The sequence below is a fragment of the Metopolophium dirhodum genome, chromosome 4 (assembly GCF_019925205.1).
Source record: "Metopolophium dirhodum isolate CAU chromosome 4, ASM1992520v1, whole genome shotgun sequence".
NCBI classification, from domain to species: Eukaryota; Metazoa; Arthropoda; class Insecta; order Hemiptera; family Aphididae; genus Metopolophium; species Metopolophium dirhodum.
This window is the reverse complement of record NC_083563.1, coordinates 14839228-14856429: the sequence shown is the minus strand read 5'-3', so window position 1 is coordinate 14856429 and position 17202 is coordinate 14839228. Positions and strand designations below refer to the sequence as shown.

At 29.1% G+C, this 17202-nt stretch overlaps 2 protein-coding genes across 2 annotated transcripts in view; both read left to right on the top strand.

The window, feature by feature from the left end:
- The first annotated feature begins 1008 nt into the window (after positions 1-1008).
- Positions 1009-8327, top strand: LOC132942837 (pleckstrin homology domain-containing family G member 1-like). The gene is made up of 8 exons (XM_061011493.1): positions 1009-1255; positions 2137-2231; positions 3847-3963; positions 4063-4213; positions 6302-6475; positions 6638-6793; positions 6856-6951; positions 7738-8327. Exons 1-8 carry the CDS (start codon positions 1154-1156, stop codon positions 7867-7869), a joined length of 1023 nt encoding a protein of 340 aa, XP_060867476.1. The 5' UTR covers positions 1009-1153; the 3' UTR covers positions 7870-8327.
- Positions 8328-9710: 1383 nt separating this feature from the next.
- Positions 9711-17202, top strand: part of LOC132942836 (ataxin-2 homolog) — a 35734-nt gene continuing 28242 nt past the window's right edge. The window contains exon 1 of the mRNA XM_061011491.1: positions 9711-10433. The gene's annotated coding sequence lies outside the window, so the exon portion shown is untranslated. The remainder of the gene's footprint in view (positions 10434-17202) is intronic.

Below are 17202 nucleotides of genomic sequence, written 5' to 3'. Positions count from 1 at the left end.
CTACCTTAACCCGCGTAGTATAATGGGGATTACCTATTCATATGTTTTGCGTTTTTTTCGAAAATAATGGCATTATATTGAACCATGACCCTCTTTAGATTTTATAGCTTGTACGATTAAGCATTTATACATGTGCAAAGTGTATATTTCATAAACATGTTATATTGTTATTGAGTTATTCTTAAGAAACAAATTTGAGTGTAACGATACTTAAATCGGTGTAAAACGATCGTTTAATAAAACACATGTGTGTGGTGTATGACGTCTATCGAATAATATCGGGCTGAGACTTGCAGTGAACAAAGATATATAGGTATAAAATAACTATATATAGTGTTAACGGATTGTATAATTTAATTATTTACACAACAATTAAAATAATATTTATGAAATATACACATTCATCCATTCAAGATTTACCTCTCCTCTCAAAATCTAAAAAGTGAAATAAAAAAGTTATAAAATACCTAGGTATAGTCAATATTTTAGTTTTGTTTTAGATACCGTGTAGACTGTAGAGTGATAAATTTACATTGGTCTTACAACGGTGTTATTTTGTTTTCTTTTAGCATAAAAATACCTACTTAAATCTTCAACATTAAAAGTGTTGTTTTAGTAGATATATCCAGAAAATATTTATATTTATACTAAACACGCCAGTTTTTGACAAAATGGTGGAAAACTTTTGTGGTACAGCCATATAGGAATATGAATAAATAATTAAATAAAGTTGAGTACTAATTTATAGTGGTACGCTGTCATGTTATACTTTTAATTGATTTTACTTTTTAATTATTGACATAAAAATAATTACCTACTTGCAATGACTTCTAACATAGGAGGTTAACTACATTATTTTTTTTATGATTATTATAACAATGGTGTACCTAACAAAGCTGTATAGTTTCTAAATTTATTACTCATTAAAAAATTTAAAAAAATATTATAGAAAATAAACAATGACGTAATATTGAAAATACATAATTATTTACCTCTTGTACGCTCAAATGCATATTATAAGTAATTTATAATAATGTTATTTTTCAAAAATTTAACTGACGGTAGTACTACATGAGAACAGTCGCGTACCTTTACTCGTATATGTGATGTAATGTGATGTTGTAATAGGTATTGTAGTTATGCGTTAAGCATAATGAATAATAATTGTGATATAACTTATAAAAAAAATTTGGTGATTACTGAGATTTTGGAATCCGAAGAATCATACGTAAATCATTTGAAAGAAATAGTAGTGGTAAGTATAATATTAATATTAATCTCAACATAGATAAATATATTTATAATTTATAAAGCATTATTCTTCTATACTAAATATTTTAATTCAGAATTATAATACAATTTTAACATATATATACCTATTAATATGTCTAAAGATTATAGTCAGTCTACAGATGTATGAACGCTGATAAAAATGTTTTATTATTCTTAAAATTAGAGAAATGCAAATTTTTATAAACCTATATTATATAGCTTGGATTGGGATAATGTGGATTGGTATACATATAGTGTTTAATTTTTAAACAAAATCTAAATTTTGATTTTTTATCGTACTTAATATAAAAAAAATATTGATATATAGGTATTGAATATTCACTGAATAAATAGGCTTTTATTTATACATTGATTATAAGAAATTATATATTTATAGTTAATACCAGGATTTGAGACATAAATTACATACAATTATTTAAATAAGCGCTTAAACAAGCATTTGAAAACTTCATATTAAGCAATCAAATAAGAGCTTAAGAATAAAAAACAGCAAAATTAGACAAATAAGCAATTTACAATTTTATTTTTAAAAATAATTATTTATTTTAATGAAGCGGGTAAAAGCCCATTTTGTAATAAAAGATAATCGTAGCAATAAGACATACATTCTGCTAGATTTTAATATTTTACGTAAACACAAAAAAATTAACAAATGATTTGCCTCAAACCCTGGTTATTACTTATTAGTTTCGATAAGTGCCGCAGTATGGGTGGTAGAGCAATAGTCGTTCATTTGAATTTTAAATTATTATTTATCGTAGGATAATATGTATAAGTAAAACTGTTTAGAAAAATATTTTTTTGGTTAAAATAAATATTAACATTTAACATGATATATACTAGGAATATTTGGAGTATTGGAAGCATAAACAAATATTGTCAAAAGAACATTGCAATCAGTTATTCGGAAATATCACGGAAATTTATGAATTTTCAAGGTACCTCTTTGAGTATAAAAATATACTTATTTTAATTCTATAAAAGTTGTAAAGTTTGGATGTCATATAACATAAATATGAAAAAAAGATTATAATAAATGTTATTGATCTAGAGGATATATATATATATATCTAAAGCATATTATGAAGGGTTCATCGTTCATGCACGTGTTGCCAATTGCAATAACTTAATACATATATACCTACCTGGCTACCTATAGTTGGTTGGTCCAAGGTGGTCATTGTTATTATTTAGGTAATGTTTATAAAAAAAAAACGGTAATAAATAGTTAATCCCACTATATTATAATATATTATAATTTATAGGTAGGTGCAATTCGTATAAACTATAAAAAGACATAAGCTATAGGCCACATTATAAGCTAGAAATATTGCTAGGTCAGCTATAAGTTGCCCAAGTATGGCCGTAGTAACATAAACAGGGTCATCTTTTAACATATAAGAACCACTCTCCAACAGGGACGTACCCAGGATTTTATTTCAGAGAGAGTCAAGTTAAAATAATAATAATAATAATAAGTAATTTTAACAATTCGTATTAAAAATTAAATTCGTAATGACGTACAGAATAATATGCTATAGTATATTATGTACCTATATATTGTAAAAAAAAAATATTATAAAAAAATATTTTTGTTATTCAATAGGTTGTAAATGTAAATATAAAGTAATAATTATTGTATTATAATAAATTTAAATATCGTATGAGTAAAAAAAATGTAGGCATAAGTATAACATAGGTATAATAAAATTATAATTTATAATAATTTTCTTTTTGATTTTGTCATTATAATCAACACGTTTTTTGCTGAAACTGATTTTCCCAATTAACGGATAAAGGAGTCAGCCCTGTTAAACGGTCATTTCCAATTTTGTTAATAAAGGACAATCATGATTATTATATGACAAATTTATCTTAACTTAGGTATGTACCTACTAATTAGTACTGTGTCATTTCTTATCAACGTGGTTATTATGGGGTTTAGTTTATACGAGGGTCTATGTATGTATAAATACCTACCTTATACTCAGCTATTGAGCCATATGATATACGAATAGGTATCTATTTACTATTTAGGTGTATATTTATATGTGGGTTAACCGTATCATTAACATTTTTTTAAATGATTCAATTTTTTCTATAACATATAATTAATTATTAGGTATACGAGTACAAAAAAAACACTAGCTTTTTCTTTCTACTCAGATTCTAAAAAAAATGTCGTCCATGACATTTTGGAGGCTGGCTACGTCCCTGCTCTCCAAGTATTTTTTTTCTAGGATAGCCACTGGTCACTGGCTATCACTGATAGAAGATAACTTATGTTGTATGCATATTATGTTTTATTTATTTTTTATTTCATAATAATAATGATAATATTAGTAATTAGTAATTACTAATTAGTATGTATATATGAATAATGGGGTCCACTGAGAAAACTCGTCTGGGGGCCCAGGTAATATGCATATTTAAAAGTTAAAGTATGTATATGCTTACAAATATATATTAACTAAACATCAATGATGCATAATACAATTAATTGATCTATTATTCAGGCATTGTTCTAAATTTGAATGTGTTTATTTATTACAGGATATTTTTAAACGAATTAGGATTGGCTAATAATAACGTACCACAAATTGCTCACTGTTTTTTAGATAACCATCTTAGGTTTATTATTTACTCGACATACTGTATCAATTTTCAAAAGTAAGTTACTATAGGTAAAATATCTTATTAAAAAATAATAAAGGCTGAAAACGATAAAATATAAAGTAAGTCATTTTGTCAATCGTCATTAATGTTTAGAGCTGATGCCATAATATCAGAAATAACACAAAGTCGACTGTCAACCAACATCATACATCAAAGGCAAAATGAATTAGGACATCGTCTTCCCCTTGGATCTTATTTGGTATTGCCAGTACAGCGTATTTTAAGATACCATTTACTACTTAAGGTAGGTATTATGTTGAAATTGAACTATAAATGGTATAAATAATTTTAGATTTTGAGGGGAGCGATGAATGTATTGGTTCTACAAGGATGTGTGTGTGTTTTTTTTTGTGTCTGTCATCACCTTTTATGACAGTAAAAATGCTTGGATCTTCTTCAACACTCAACAGTATATTTTCTGATAGGAAAATGAATTTAGTTGGTACTTTGAGGGGTAAAACGCAAATGGTACATTATTTTTACAAAATTATGTCAAAAAACAATAACCCTAATTAAGGCACCCCAGTAATAAAAAATACAAATAATCCAGTTACAATTTTTTTTATAAATGTTTAATGTTAACATTTTTAAAAATCACGAAAAATTTTCATATTATTGTATAGGTGAAAATTCATAAAAATTTTAATTTTTACACCTAATGTTTGAAAATTGAATTCAATATTCTGCATCAATTTCTATAAGTGGAATTTAACAAAAAGGTTTAGCATAAAGCATTAAAGCCACATACATTTATTATGAGCAATTGAAGTTTAAATTTTGTAGACACTCGATATTAAAACGTGTAATAATTATTTATTCTCTAACAATTTTCATTATTTTGTGATGATTTAAAACATATTGACTGTAGAAACTTATGTTAATAATATTACACTATTACTTAAATTATAATATTTAAAATACATTTTTATTTTAAAGAATTGATAAATAACTTTGGTTTGTTAAAAACTTAAAGTATTTAATACAAGATTCCACATTCATTTTTCTTTATATAATTTGAAAATATATAGGCATAACGCATGCATTTTTTTTATATAGACGCGTCTGTTCAAATTTTGACAAATTTCGATGAAATCACGAGCATTTTCAAAAAAATTTTGAAGTTAAAAATGTAGAAATAGAAATTTTCCATTTTTATAAGTTGCAATTTAAAATACAAGGTTTATTATAAGTAGGGTTGCCATATTTTACTTTACTTAAACAAGGACAAAAATGTTTAGTATAATTTTTATGGAAAAAATCATACCACCCTCCCCGATTACCCAGTTTGAACACACTATTTTTCGTAACTATAATACCTTATGATGCGGTCTACACTATACGACATACGTTTGTAAGTGAAAAACTAACTCAAAGGTACTTACAAATCAAAATGAGTAACCAAAAAAATTATCAATTAGCGATAATTTATTGATTACAAAGATTATCGAGGGAGAGTAGGAAAACAACGAACAAATTTTAGTACCTAATAATTGTCGTCACCAAATCAGGAAAATAATTTTTAAATAGTTTTCGTGAGGCAATCAAATAATCAACTTGATTGTTTTATTATTTATCTAAACAATATTGTTTTTTTTTTTACTTTAAATTTCAAGTAAAATCAAAATGTCAACATAAATTATTGAAGTTTGATAAAGACAATATTGGCCGCCCCGAAGGCCGAAACACTTTATCGAGACAACGGGATGCTATATTGAAACGAGTACCTATATACAGTCCCGGCCAGATCGGCGCGTATGGCAAATGGCAACCCTAATCATAAGTAATTCTTTCTGAAAACCAAAAATGTAAAAAATATGTAATCACAATTTTTTTTATACATATTACGAAGTTCATATTTTGACGAAATTGAATATATTTAGATAAAGAATAACGATTTAAGTTAATTTGTTGCAACTCAAAATTATTATTTGTGGGTACCTACTTGAAACCCTTATATTTTACTTATATTATTATATTTTATTAACCATATTTATACCACTAGCTTATTCACACCGTTCTACAGTCAGTCAGCATTAACTAAAAAGTTAATAACAATAACATATGATTATAAAATATAATATATTCTATTATAAATAGTAGTAATAAATAATAAAATTAATGCAGTATTTTCAGGAAAAATTAATTCAACCTATCGAATAATTAAGTACTTATAGTAAAATAGATTTCTTATAGCAATATAAAAATATAATACATAAGAGTTCCTTGGTTTATTGAGTTAGAATTACGATTAATCAAGCTTATATTATATTATTAATAAATTATTACCTACTCAAAACAATTTTTAATTCAGTTTATATATATTTTTTTACAGAAATTAGCAGCATATACTTCATATAACGAAACTGATCACTCTTTAGTCATAAAAGCTCATGATAAAATGGTCCTTTTAGCTAAAATTATTAATGAAACGAAAAATAAATATGAAAAAGAAGGCCGTATTAAGGATATACGATTAATGATTCAACATTTGAAGGATAAAACAAATGTAATTACAGCTGTCTGCACTATGCAGTATAATAGATTGTCATTATATTCAAATAATAATTATTTATTCTAATGATAATTCATGTTTCGTTTTCGTTAACTATAATAATGCAAAATTATAATATGATTTAAATCAACTGTAAAAATGTATTGTTATCTGCAGGTCGATCTATCTAACAATTGTTTTGAATTACATGCTGAAGGCGATTTAATGATCGCGGGAACGAAGAAGAAACTTCATGTGATTATATTGAACAATATGTTATTGATTGTCAAAGAACAAAAATGTGGACTGTTGGAATACAAAGCTCATATATTGGTAAGTTTTTAATTCCTAGCAATGTCATTTAATCGTTGACTTTTCATTTTTTTTTTTTGTAGAGTCAGAATATCACTATTATTGAACATGTGAAAGGAAATCCATTGAGTTTTCGTTTAGTATCCAATGCTGGACCTAAACATTCGTTTACATTGCAAGTAAATTTATTATCATATTATTCATCGACCAATACATTTTGTTCCTACTATAATTATTTATTAATATGATTTTTGAAAATTATTGCTATTGGTATATTAAACTCAATTAAAGACATATTGATTAAAATTGTAAGTACCTATAATTTATTGATCTTTTGATTTATCCAAAGTTCAAACTAACAGTTTACAATATTTTGGGGTTAGCCAATTTATCTTAATATTTTCAGGTATATATAGTTAACATTTAAATTATTAATTTCATTTTGCTATAGAACAGGAAGAAGAGAATTATATATGTATAAATATTTAGTTTGTTGGTGGGTGGGAATGTACAAGAACAAAACACTATTATAGTAATAGTATGTAGCCATATTATAGGTATGTACTATGTATATGGAAGACAGATTTATAAAAAAATTTATTGTTCACAGTTTACGTAGAATTATTATTTTTGTCTCCTCTTTACTTTTTAAAATAAATTAATGACCATAAATACTTCACATACTAGGTCACTCAATTAAATGACTCTCTTTTTTTATTTAATTCAAAGTATTATTATTTGAACATGCTTAATATTTTGGTTATATAATTATTAATGTTCTGGTAGATATAGTTAGATAAATTGAAGCACTATTTTTTTTTGTGATTATGTATTATCTAACATTCTAAGACGTATAAATATGAAATTCTAATCAGTAAACCCAATAGGTATGAGTATAAAAAATAACATGACAATAACAAGTATAATATGTACTTATTTATATGCATTACCTAATTATTCCACAGGCGACCTTAGCGGAAGAAAAGATGTTTTGGGTTAAAATGTTAAACGATATTAAAAAGGACACTTCAGAGCTTTCAAGCATTGGCTTTGCTGAATTAATGGCCAAATATTTCTACATACCTAGAAGTATTTAACTAATTAGCTCTAGACAGCTATTACCAAAAATAGTTTTAAATTAATTATCAAGCGATAGGTAGGTACTTGTTATATTAAAGAATGTTAAATGTATAGGTAGAACTTAGAATTCAAATATAAATAAATATAAACAAAATTAAATAATTATTAACGGAAGAATTAAAGTATTTAGAGCTTATAATTATAATTGTATTGTTTAATATTATAATTTATAATTGTATATGTAATCAGTATATGCCTGTTACAATATAAACATAAAAAAAGGTTATTTTTGTATATATAAATATATTTTAAAAGCTCTCTGTTATTGTCCCTTTGACCCTTTGACGAACGATTATTCCTAAGCAATAAAAATTAACATGTAGTTTGTAAATGTGTAAATTACGTTGTTAATTATTTATACAGTTGAGTATACTTTTACCATATAATAATATAATCAATCACAGGAATAATGATTTATATAGCTCGTTCCTCGAACAGTCGTCCCTATAATGATAATTAATTGCTTTTATAGTTTTATGAGTAACATACTCAATACTTAATAGCATATTGGAATTGCATAATATAATTGATTTTGTTACATCTCACACTTAGTGATCCGTTTACGGACGAAGTTTGCAGTTAAAGCGAACCTCGGAAAATGTAAGTAGACCGAACAACTGGTTACCGAGCTTGAAAAGAAGTATCGGTGGCCAAGAAATAACGAGTGTTGTATACCAATCGGATGGACGTGATGGATTTACAGATACCAAACAATGAGTCATAATAATATATGTATTGGTATAGACTATAGAGTTACTACCCAATAGCGTATATATTATATGTGCGTGTAAGCGTATTTGAGGAATCTCTGCGATTTCCTGTTGACTGCAACCGGTGCTGCAGTTGTTGTCGTCGTCGTCTGTTCGCAATCGCAGTCGCTACAGTATTGGTACTTTCACGATTGAATATTAAGATATTTTCCAGCCGAATCCCACGTGCAAGTACCTCCGATCATCTGTATACGATACTGCAGACAGACATGCGTACGATAAAAGGAAAGGAAATTTAAATTCATCTAAATCCCATTGATAACAATTCAATAACAATCACTGAAGCAAATCAGAAAATCGCTATATTATGTCAACGTGTTTGGCGCGGGGGCTTGTCTTGGCGTACGAGATTTTCGGGATACAGCACGTCCCAAAAGTCCTGTATCACTAATATGTAGGTGTCGCTGTGACACTAGCGTGACACACCAATAGATTTAAATGCGCTTTTTCAACAGTAATCAAATCATTGTCCGATATACGTTACTGTTGAAAAAACGGCAATAAAATAATAATATTGTTATTATATTTTTAGGGATTTTTGGGGCATTCGTATAAGGACATAATAATATGGGATAATATGCAATAATATGTTATAATATGCGATGACGATACGTACCTACAACCCACCACCGTCGAAATGTTTATCCTTAACCACGACCGCGGTCCCGGTAACCCGGCCACGATACGCGCCTCCCCGCGTATGCCCTTTGCAGCGGCCACGACGTAGATGAAGAATCTTCTCTACATCGCGGTGGTAGCGACCGTGCGACGGGTCCGCCTGCAGACGCCGCGCGCGCGTCTCTTTGTTCCGGCCGTGTGAAAAAACCCGCGTCGTCGACCCGGAGCGATCGTCCACGGGGGCGTTGCACCGGCCGCCGCGGAGAAGAACGCGCGCGAAATGGTAGTGGCGGCGGCGGCGACGAGTGGCGACGACCGCTGCGGCCGGTGGAAGTGGCCGGGGTTCGGGCTGCATGGTGGAGGACGCGGCGAGTCTTTAGGCCGGTCCCCCGGCGATCGCCGCCGACCGCGTTACGCGCACACCGTCGTCGTCCCGCCGTCAAATCAGCCGCGGCAGTGCTCTCTCAGTGTCTGTTCGTCGATCACACGCAATATACGACGCACGCACCGCGGTCGTCGGCTGTTCAACCAATACCATTAACAATAATAATAATTATTATTATCAATCGTAATAATTGTAATATCGCAACCGTCGTTTTACCCGTCGCCCGTGATTGTTACTCGTCCTGTTTGAAATATACAATATTATTATCGTACAACTTGGCTGTATAACAGCGCGACGCGTATAGGCGACGACACCGCACGACGACGTCGTATGTTTGTTTGACGATAGATCTTAATATTTATAGCGACGCTCGTTCGGGGTGTGTCTACGTTTTTCAGTCCCGCGGTACACCTACGCGATATTGCCGATATTGACTTCTATTATAGTTATTAATATTATATATTTCTACGTTGATCAGCCGACGAAAACCGCGACGTTTCGGTACTAACGCCGCCGAGTCGTTCGCGTACACCACGCGGGTGTTGCACGTCCGTCGTAATCTTCGCGAGTAATGCGCACTGCAGACCCGTGACCACTCGCGCGACGTGCTTACACATTCATATGTACCTAGATTACGTCCGCGGAGAACGCAAACCCGCACGACGACCCTGTTGACCGTCGAGGTCCATGCGACCCTCTTGCACGCGCCGCTCCGAACGTCCACTGTCCGCAGCACGTCCAGGATCTCGTAAGTAACGACAAATACGCAACGCTCTGTCCGATCTTTTTGTGTAGGTGTAGATACATAATCACAACAATTTGACCGATCACAATATATGTATACGATATACCTATACCATGGTTATATCGCGTATATAATATACTAATATAGGTATTATGTAATAATAGATAGATACCAAAGTCATACGCCTACATACGTATTATTATACTATTATACTATTATACGTATATTATATATTTTATTATACCTGTCATATCCGGAGTAAATATGTCGAAACGACGAGAACATCGGAACCTTAAAAACCACTAAGAACCACTTTAAAGTAACGATTCCCCTTTTGTATATACGCCCTATTCTCCTGGCATCTACGAAATCCCTCACATCCTTTTTAAATGTCCATTTATTTTCTCCTATTGCAAAAGGTTTCTCACTTTGGTTAATCCTCTAAATATCCCAGTTAATCCTCAGTCCATCCTTTCCTCTAATTCTCACTTTGTTATTTTTTCCACGCTGAATCTATTCCGCATCAGGCTGAATTCAAAATTTAAAATCTGTTTTCATAAATTAATGGTTTAATATATTGTATTATTTCGTTTATATTTAAAACCGTAATTTATTGTATCGAATCTTATGGTTTTATAATATGCCAAGTTTACTTGAAAAAATAAAAAAGACTCTCAATGTGGAGCTGCATACACCTCTATATACCTATATAAGTTTAGAAAAAACATAACGGTGTCTCTACATGTATAAATGTATTTATGCCCTGTCTACCGCCTTTGCCCCCCCCCCCCCAAACCATAATACAATTGTGGTACTGACTATGCGGCTCATCGCCCCCGTAGACGAATGCAACGACGGGTATACCATTGCGTTTATTCCGATCGACCGCTCGGAAATCGGCACCTCCCCGCGCGCGCGTGTCTCATTATAAAATCACGCGTTAATCACAGCGTTATCGAGCCACTGCAATCTTCGCGGTACCCGCCAGCCTATATTATAAATTATAATATTATAGCGACGTTATAGTGTGGACGATAATCAGAACACGCTGCAGTTACGCCACAAAAACTCTCTCCTACCATCACTGCAAATAATGGATCCGCGTGAAACTATTTTATTTTCTCCGAGAAAAAAAACACCAGTTAATCATATTATATGTTTTATTCGTTGGTATATATTATTTCTTTAACAATATTATAATAATGTTGTACCTACGCACGGTGGTGGCGCATTCCATATTTTCCCCGCGAACGATCGGTTCGGGATCCTGCACTGAGCATAGGTATTGGTTTTTCACTCGTGCAACTTGTCGGTTCGGTCGGCCCAGTCTTCGCGAAATTAACATCTACGCGTATAATATGGTATATCAGCGATAAACTGCAGACATGCAAGAACAGTGAACACTCAAACAAGTCTAACTTACTTACTTACATAAAAAGTATACATAATGCGCCTAGTATATTATACATTATAATATAATATACACTTGACCAGGGAAATTTGACGAGTTTTCATTATATTTACACCAGAGATGAATGTCACTATCATAATGTAGACTTAAGAATTTCGTACCAGAAAATCTATATTCATATTATTCTGTCTCAAAACATCGTCCTCTGCAACAGAGGTCATTCCCTCGGTTCGCGAAACAGGTTATATATTAGTATCATTACTTATAAATACATAATAATATATACTTAATAGATTACATTTTTTTAATAAAACAATCTGAAGGTAAAATAATCGAAATTTGATTACCGTCTAATTAATTAAATCCGAATTGGCTTGAAACTGGTTATTATTTTAACCATCTGCAAATTAAACATTGTCCGAAATGTTAATTTCTTTTAACAGCAAGTTAAAAGAAGGCCTCAATTATACAATAATGTATATTGTTTACGATAATATCTTATGTATAATAATATGACCTAACAATATTCCATTAATCAACCTGTACCTATACTTTTGTGATAGTGTATTAGAGGGATTAATTCTTTTAATGATCTTGTGATGTCCTTGCAGTATATTGGATAATAATAATTACCTACTCTGAAAAAAGAGAATTTATTTAAAAAGTTAATACGCTTACTGTAAAAAATAATAACATACTATATCATGTGTATTAAATTAAATTCTATTATTATATTCAAAAGTGTAGGTAGAATTATCGTATTTTTAATAATAAACCGTTATAAAAATACTTTATGAATATTTCATGATTACTGATTTGTATTTGACGACGCTAAAGTTTGATAATGAGGCTTATAATGTCAAAATGAACTATAGCAATTATTGTTATTTTTCCTCTGTCGTGTCATGGTTAGTATTAACTATTAAAGTATTAACGTTAATTAGAATTCAGTGCAACGCACTAGAGCCGTCTATCCGTTATAAATCAACTCATTAGATTTCATGACTGGTCGCCCTCAGAGTGTATTGAAGCGAGTTAACGGTGCCGTTATTATGAAGTCACCCGATGGCAACGGATACCGCCGCCGTGTGGTGGATATTGTGCAACAGCCAACAAGAATCAATTTCAATTTTTAAACACTGTAATCAAAATGATAGTGAAACTATATAATACACACATAGGCATATAACTAGATAAAACGAACATAATTGAATTTTAAATGACATTGAACGAGTTATAAAAAAGTTTTACAGTTTGTTGGTACTGACTACTGAGCACTGTTCATACAACGGATCAGGCCAGGTCAGTGTGAACTATTAAAATGTGTCCTAAATTACTTTTACTAAATAACAATCAATGAAAAGGTTTCTATAATTAACTTACCATTATAATTCTTATATCTTGTTGTGTATTTTAGATTCTAAGGATGATAGACTTTTGATCTTTTGTTTTATAATGATGAATTTTTTCGGAATTCACTTTTTAGAGTATTTAATTGAAAATGCTAACAGTTTGATACAAATATACAATGCAGACAGTATGCCAGTACATGCGTAGGTACATTTGAATATTTCAAATTAAACTCAAATTGCACAAAGATACATTTTTAAATGTCTGTATTTATCGAAAAATTACGAAAAACAGAAACACTTTGACCATTTTTTAACTAACCTAAATACTATATTACTCTAAAATGGCTGTATAATCATTATTTTATATTCTATAAACATACATCATAAAGCATACCACCTATATATTGTTTATTTATATTTTAAAGATGAAAATTGTACACCTAAAAAATAATTATTTATATTCTAAAATATAGTCCCATCGTCTTAAAAGCTAATAAATTTCCCTTTAAAATAATTATGTAAATGTTACGTAATTGATGGTGATATCAAAAAGGCTTTTCTTTAATGTATATAAAAAAAATCCGCTAATTAGCCATTAGTAATACTTTTGACGAAGAATTATTTATAGCGTAGAATTGATTATAGAAGATTGCAAACGATATGATATTTATTTTGACTTTACGACCTTACCATGGATACCTGTATAGAATTTAAAATGAAGTTTTCTTATGTAATATTTCATGTAAATGTAAAACGTTTAAAAAAATTAAAGAAGTTTAATAAATGATAGATTTAGGTACCTATACTTGGATCAAATGTTGTAACGTATTAACTTAAAGAAAATAATGCTCAATCATTATGGATGTATGACATTATGTAATTTTAAGTAGGTACCTATATTAATATAGGTAACCATTTCGCGCTTTCAAAATGAATCATCTCTAAATAAAAGGTCATTTTTACCGTATACATACTGTGTATATGTATAATGATTTATAATATATTATAGTACTATGTATATAATATTATGTATACTATTTCGTTGTTGTTTAATGCAAATGGGTATCAATATCACATAATATAGGTACATAAGTTTTCTATAAAAATAATCCGATCACATGATTAATATGAATATTTTTACTTGGCAATTGGCCACGGATTTCATCGCAAAAAAAAAGGTTGAATTTAATATAATGTCTGCCGATTACAGATTACTATATAAACATTGAACACGTTGTAAAACGCGGTAACTTGTTGCTTTAGATTTTACTCGCAGCCGAGTTCTGTATGCCAGTTATAGTGTTTGAAGTCGGAAGAAACCTACACGCGTAGACACATGAATACAGTCAAATTTTTGAGAGGAACCCACGTCATTTATAATAATAACTAATTATATTTCTGTTTTTATTGTACAACTACAAGAATTTCCATTGCATAAATATTACCTAATCGTACTATGTAACATGGCTTTGGATGTAAATCAACTCAAGTTGCACTTTGATCTTATCGTGAAGAGACCTTCCCTACACGTTATTATAATATTTATAGAAAAAAAAATGCCTGGATGTTATTGACTATTGCTCACTTGATTATGGTTACCTCCGACTAACGAGTAATATTTCTGATGCAAAGCGTATTCCAAAAAGTAATTCTTTGAAAAGACAAACTACAGCCATCAGCAAATTACAAAGAAAGATGTGAACATTTTAATTAAACGCATTATTGTTTTTATCACACTTAATATATATATATAATATTATTCTATGATACTCCAGGAAAATTGCTGTTTCTTCATCTCTTTTAACTGTTCTTTTTTGTTTAATGTTTACTGCTTCAAATCTTCGAAGCAATGACTATGCCAAAGAGGTTGAGGTCATAACCCCGCAGGGTTAAATACCTCGTAAAGTGTGTAAATCTGTGTCTCAAATATTTACCTTTAATGACTTAACCTCCTGCACCAATATCTTAAATATAACTAAGAATTTTTTTCGGTTAATGTTTTATGCCAAATTTTACAATTAAAATAATTTTGATATAACTATTTAAAACTATTCATATGACAAGATACCTACCTATTTCTTAAAGAAATTTTCTTTTAAACTTCACAAATAAAATATATTACTTAATACAGAAAAAAAAACTACTCATTGACCATTGTGTTGTATTTAATTTTTAAAAGTTCTATTTGTATGGCTTTTAAATCTTTCTGATGGCATTTATTTTAACATTTTTGGGTCATGTTTGCATTTTTTTGGGTCATAAACTTCCAAGTCCTATTAATTATTACGTATATACTATATATACACAATTATAATTATTATCGTCATTCATTTTACAAATAATATAACATTATAATACGTAATTTATCTCTATCCGACTATCTTTTTATAGGTCTGATTGAAAAATTAATATTAAGAGAATTATTAGTTGTAAAATTATTATTCTTTATACTTTCATAATTTTCATATAATATTCAAGATGTATCTTGATGCATGAGACATGACTCTTTTTTTGTATAAATATTATGAATCTGATAAAGTTTAAATATTCAAATTTAATACATCTCTACCTACACATTTTATTTATTATTCTAGTAAAGAATATTTTCTTATAAAAATGTTGATGTCTAATAAATAATAATGGACAAACATTTTACCAATTAATAGCTACAATAATTTTAAAATTTAAAGGAATGTAATACATATAATAATAAATTACAATTATATTATATTTGTTCAAATCTGTTTAATGAGTTCTGTTGTTTTTTTTCTTTTGAAATGTTTTTTTATTATTTTTGCAAAACAAATTTTTATAAAATATTCTTGCAGATGCTTCAAAATATTATATTAAATATTAATTAATCTATTTTTGATCATTGTGTGATTGAAATGAATCGTCAGTAGTTAGTTTTCTTTTTTTTGTAATCTTAAGAAAGTGACTCATATTTATATGTTTCGTTTCGATGTTCGGTCAACCATTTAAGTAAAAGTTAAATCCTCTAATTGGATTACCAACTACTTATAATTGTCTGAAAACATGATTTAGACATTCATAGTTCATTTTCTTTCATATTAATTACAGTTGAAATATGTGGTTCAAAATTCCAGATTTATATACACCTGTTTAATGATCTGTTTTAACTTTATAATTTTAATTTAATGACTAATCGTAGTTCTTGTGTTAAGTATATAGGTATTTTGACCTGGAAAGGTGAAGGTTTTGTTAAAAATTACTCAAGTGAACGATTATTTAAAGTATATAGCACCACTTCAAACACACAAATTGAATATAAAAAAGCGAAAGGAATATTATATAAGTGAATAATTAATTATACTTAAATAATCATTATTAATTAATAAAAATAGAAAAATAGGCGGTATATTTATCAAATCTAATAGAATATTCGTAATAATTATTAGGTACATCATTTTTATTTTTAAAAATCATACATTTAGATTTTTAGTATTTAATAATAAATACAAATTCATATTATTAATTTAAAATATAATTTTTACTAAGTTTTTTTTTTGGGGGGGGGGGGGGGGGAGTAAACAGAAATATAAATATTACTATATTACTATAATTTCAAACATTATATTCTATGGTTTCAAGAAATTGGATTTGGTTAAACGTTATAAAACGTTCTTTGTATGCAGCATACTTACATATTTACAAATTACTATAGTTATCCATTAGTTATTACCCATACATAATATTTAGAACATTTACATCCTAAAGAAACTATTTTATGTGAATTTTAATTATCGTCTGGAAAAATAATAGTTTATTGCTTAGAAATAAATTGTAATTCTAAATAGTAATGATGGCCTTGTATATTATATTTTATTCTCAATAATATGGCTTATTTTGACTGATGGCAATTTGATAACTATAATTTTAATTATGGCAGCCATCTATATACATTATACATTGATGTAATTTTAGATCTAGCGTCACCAAAAAAAGTAATTAGAACATAAGACTTAATAAAAATTAGTTATTTTTTTTA

Coding starts and splice junctions, on each gene's coding strand:
- LOC132942837 (XM_061011493.1), top strand. CDS start 1,154: ATGAATAATAATTGTGATATAACTTATAAAAAAAATTTGGTGATTACT. Junction 3,964..4,062: donor TACTGTATCAATTTTCAAAA/GTAAGTTACTAT, acceptor ATTAATGTTTAG/AGCTGATGCCATAATATCAG. Junction 4,214..6,301: donor GATACCATTTACTACTTAAG/GTAGGTATTATG, acceptor ATTTTTTTACAG/AAATTAGCAGCATATACTTC.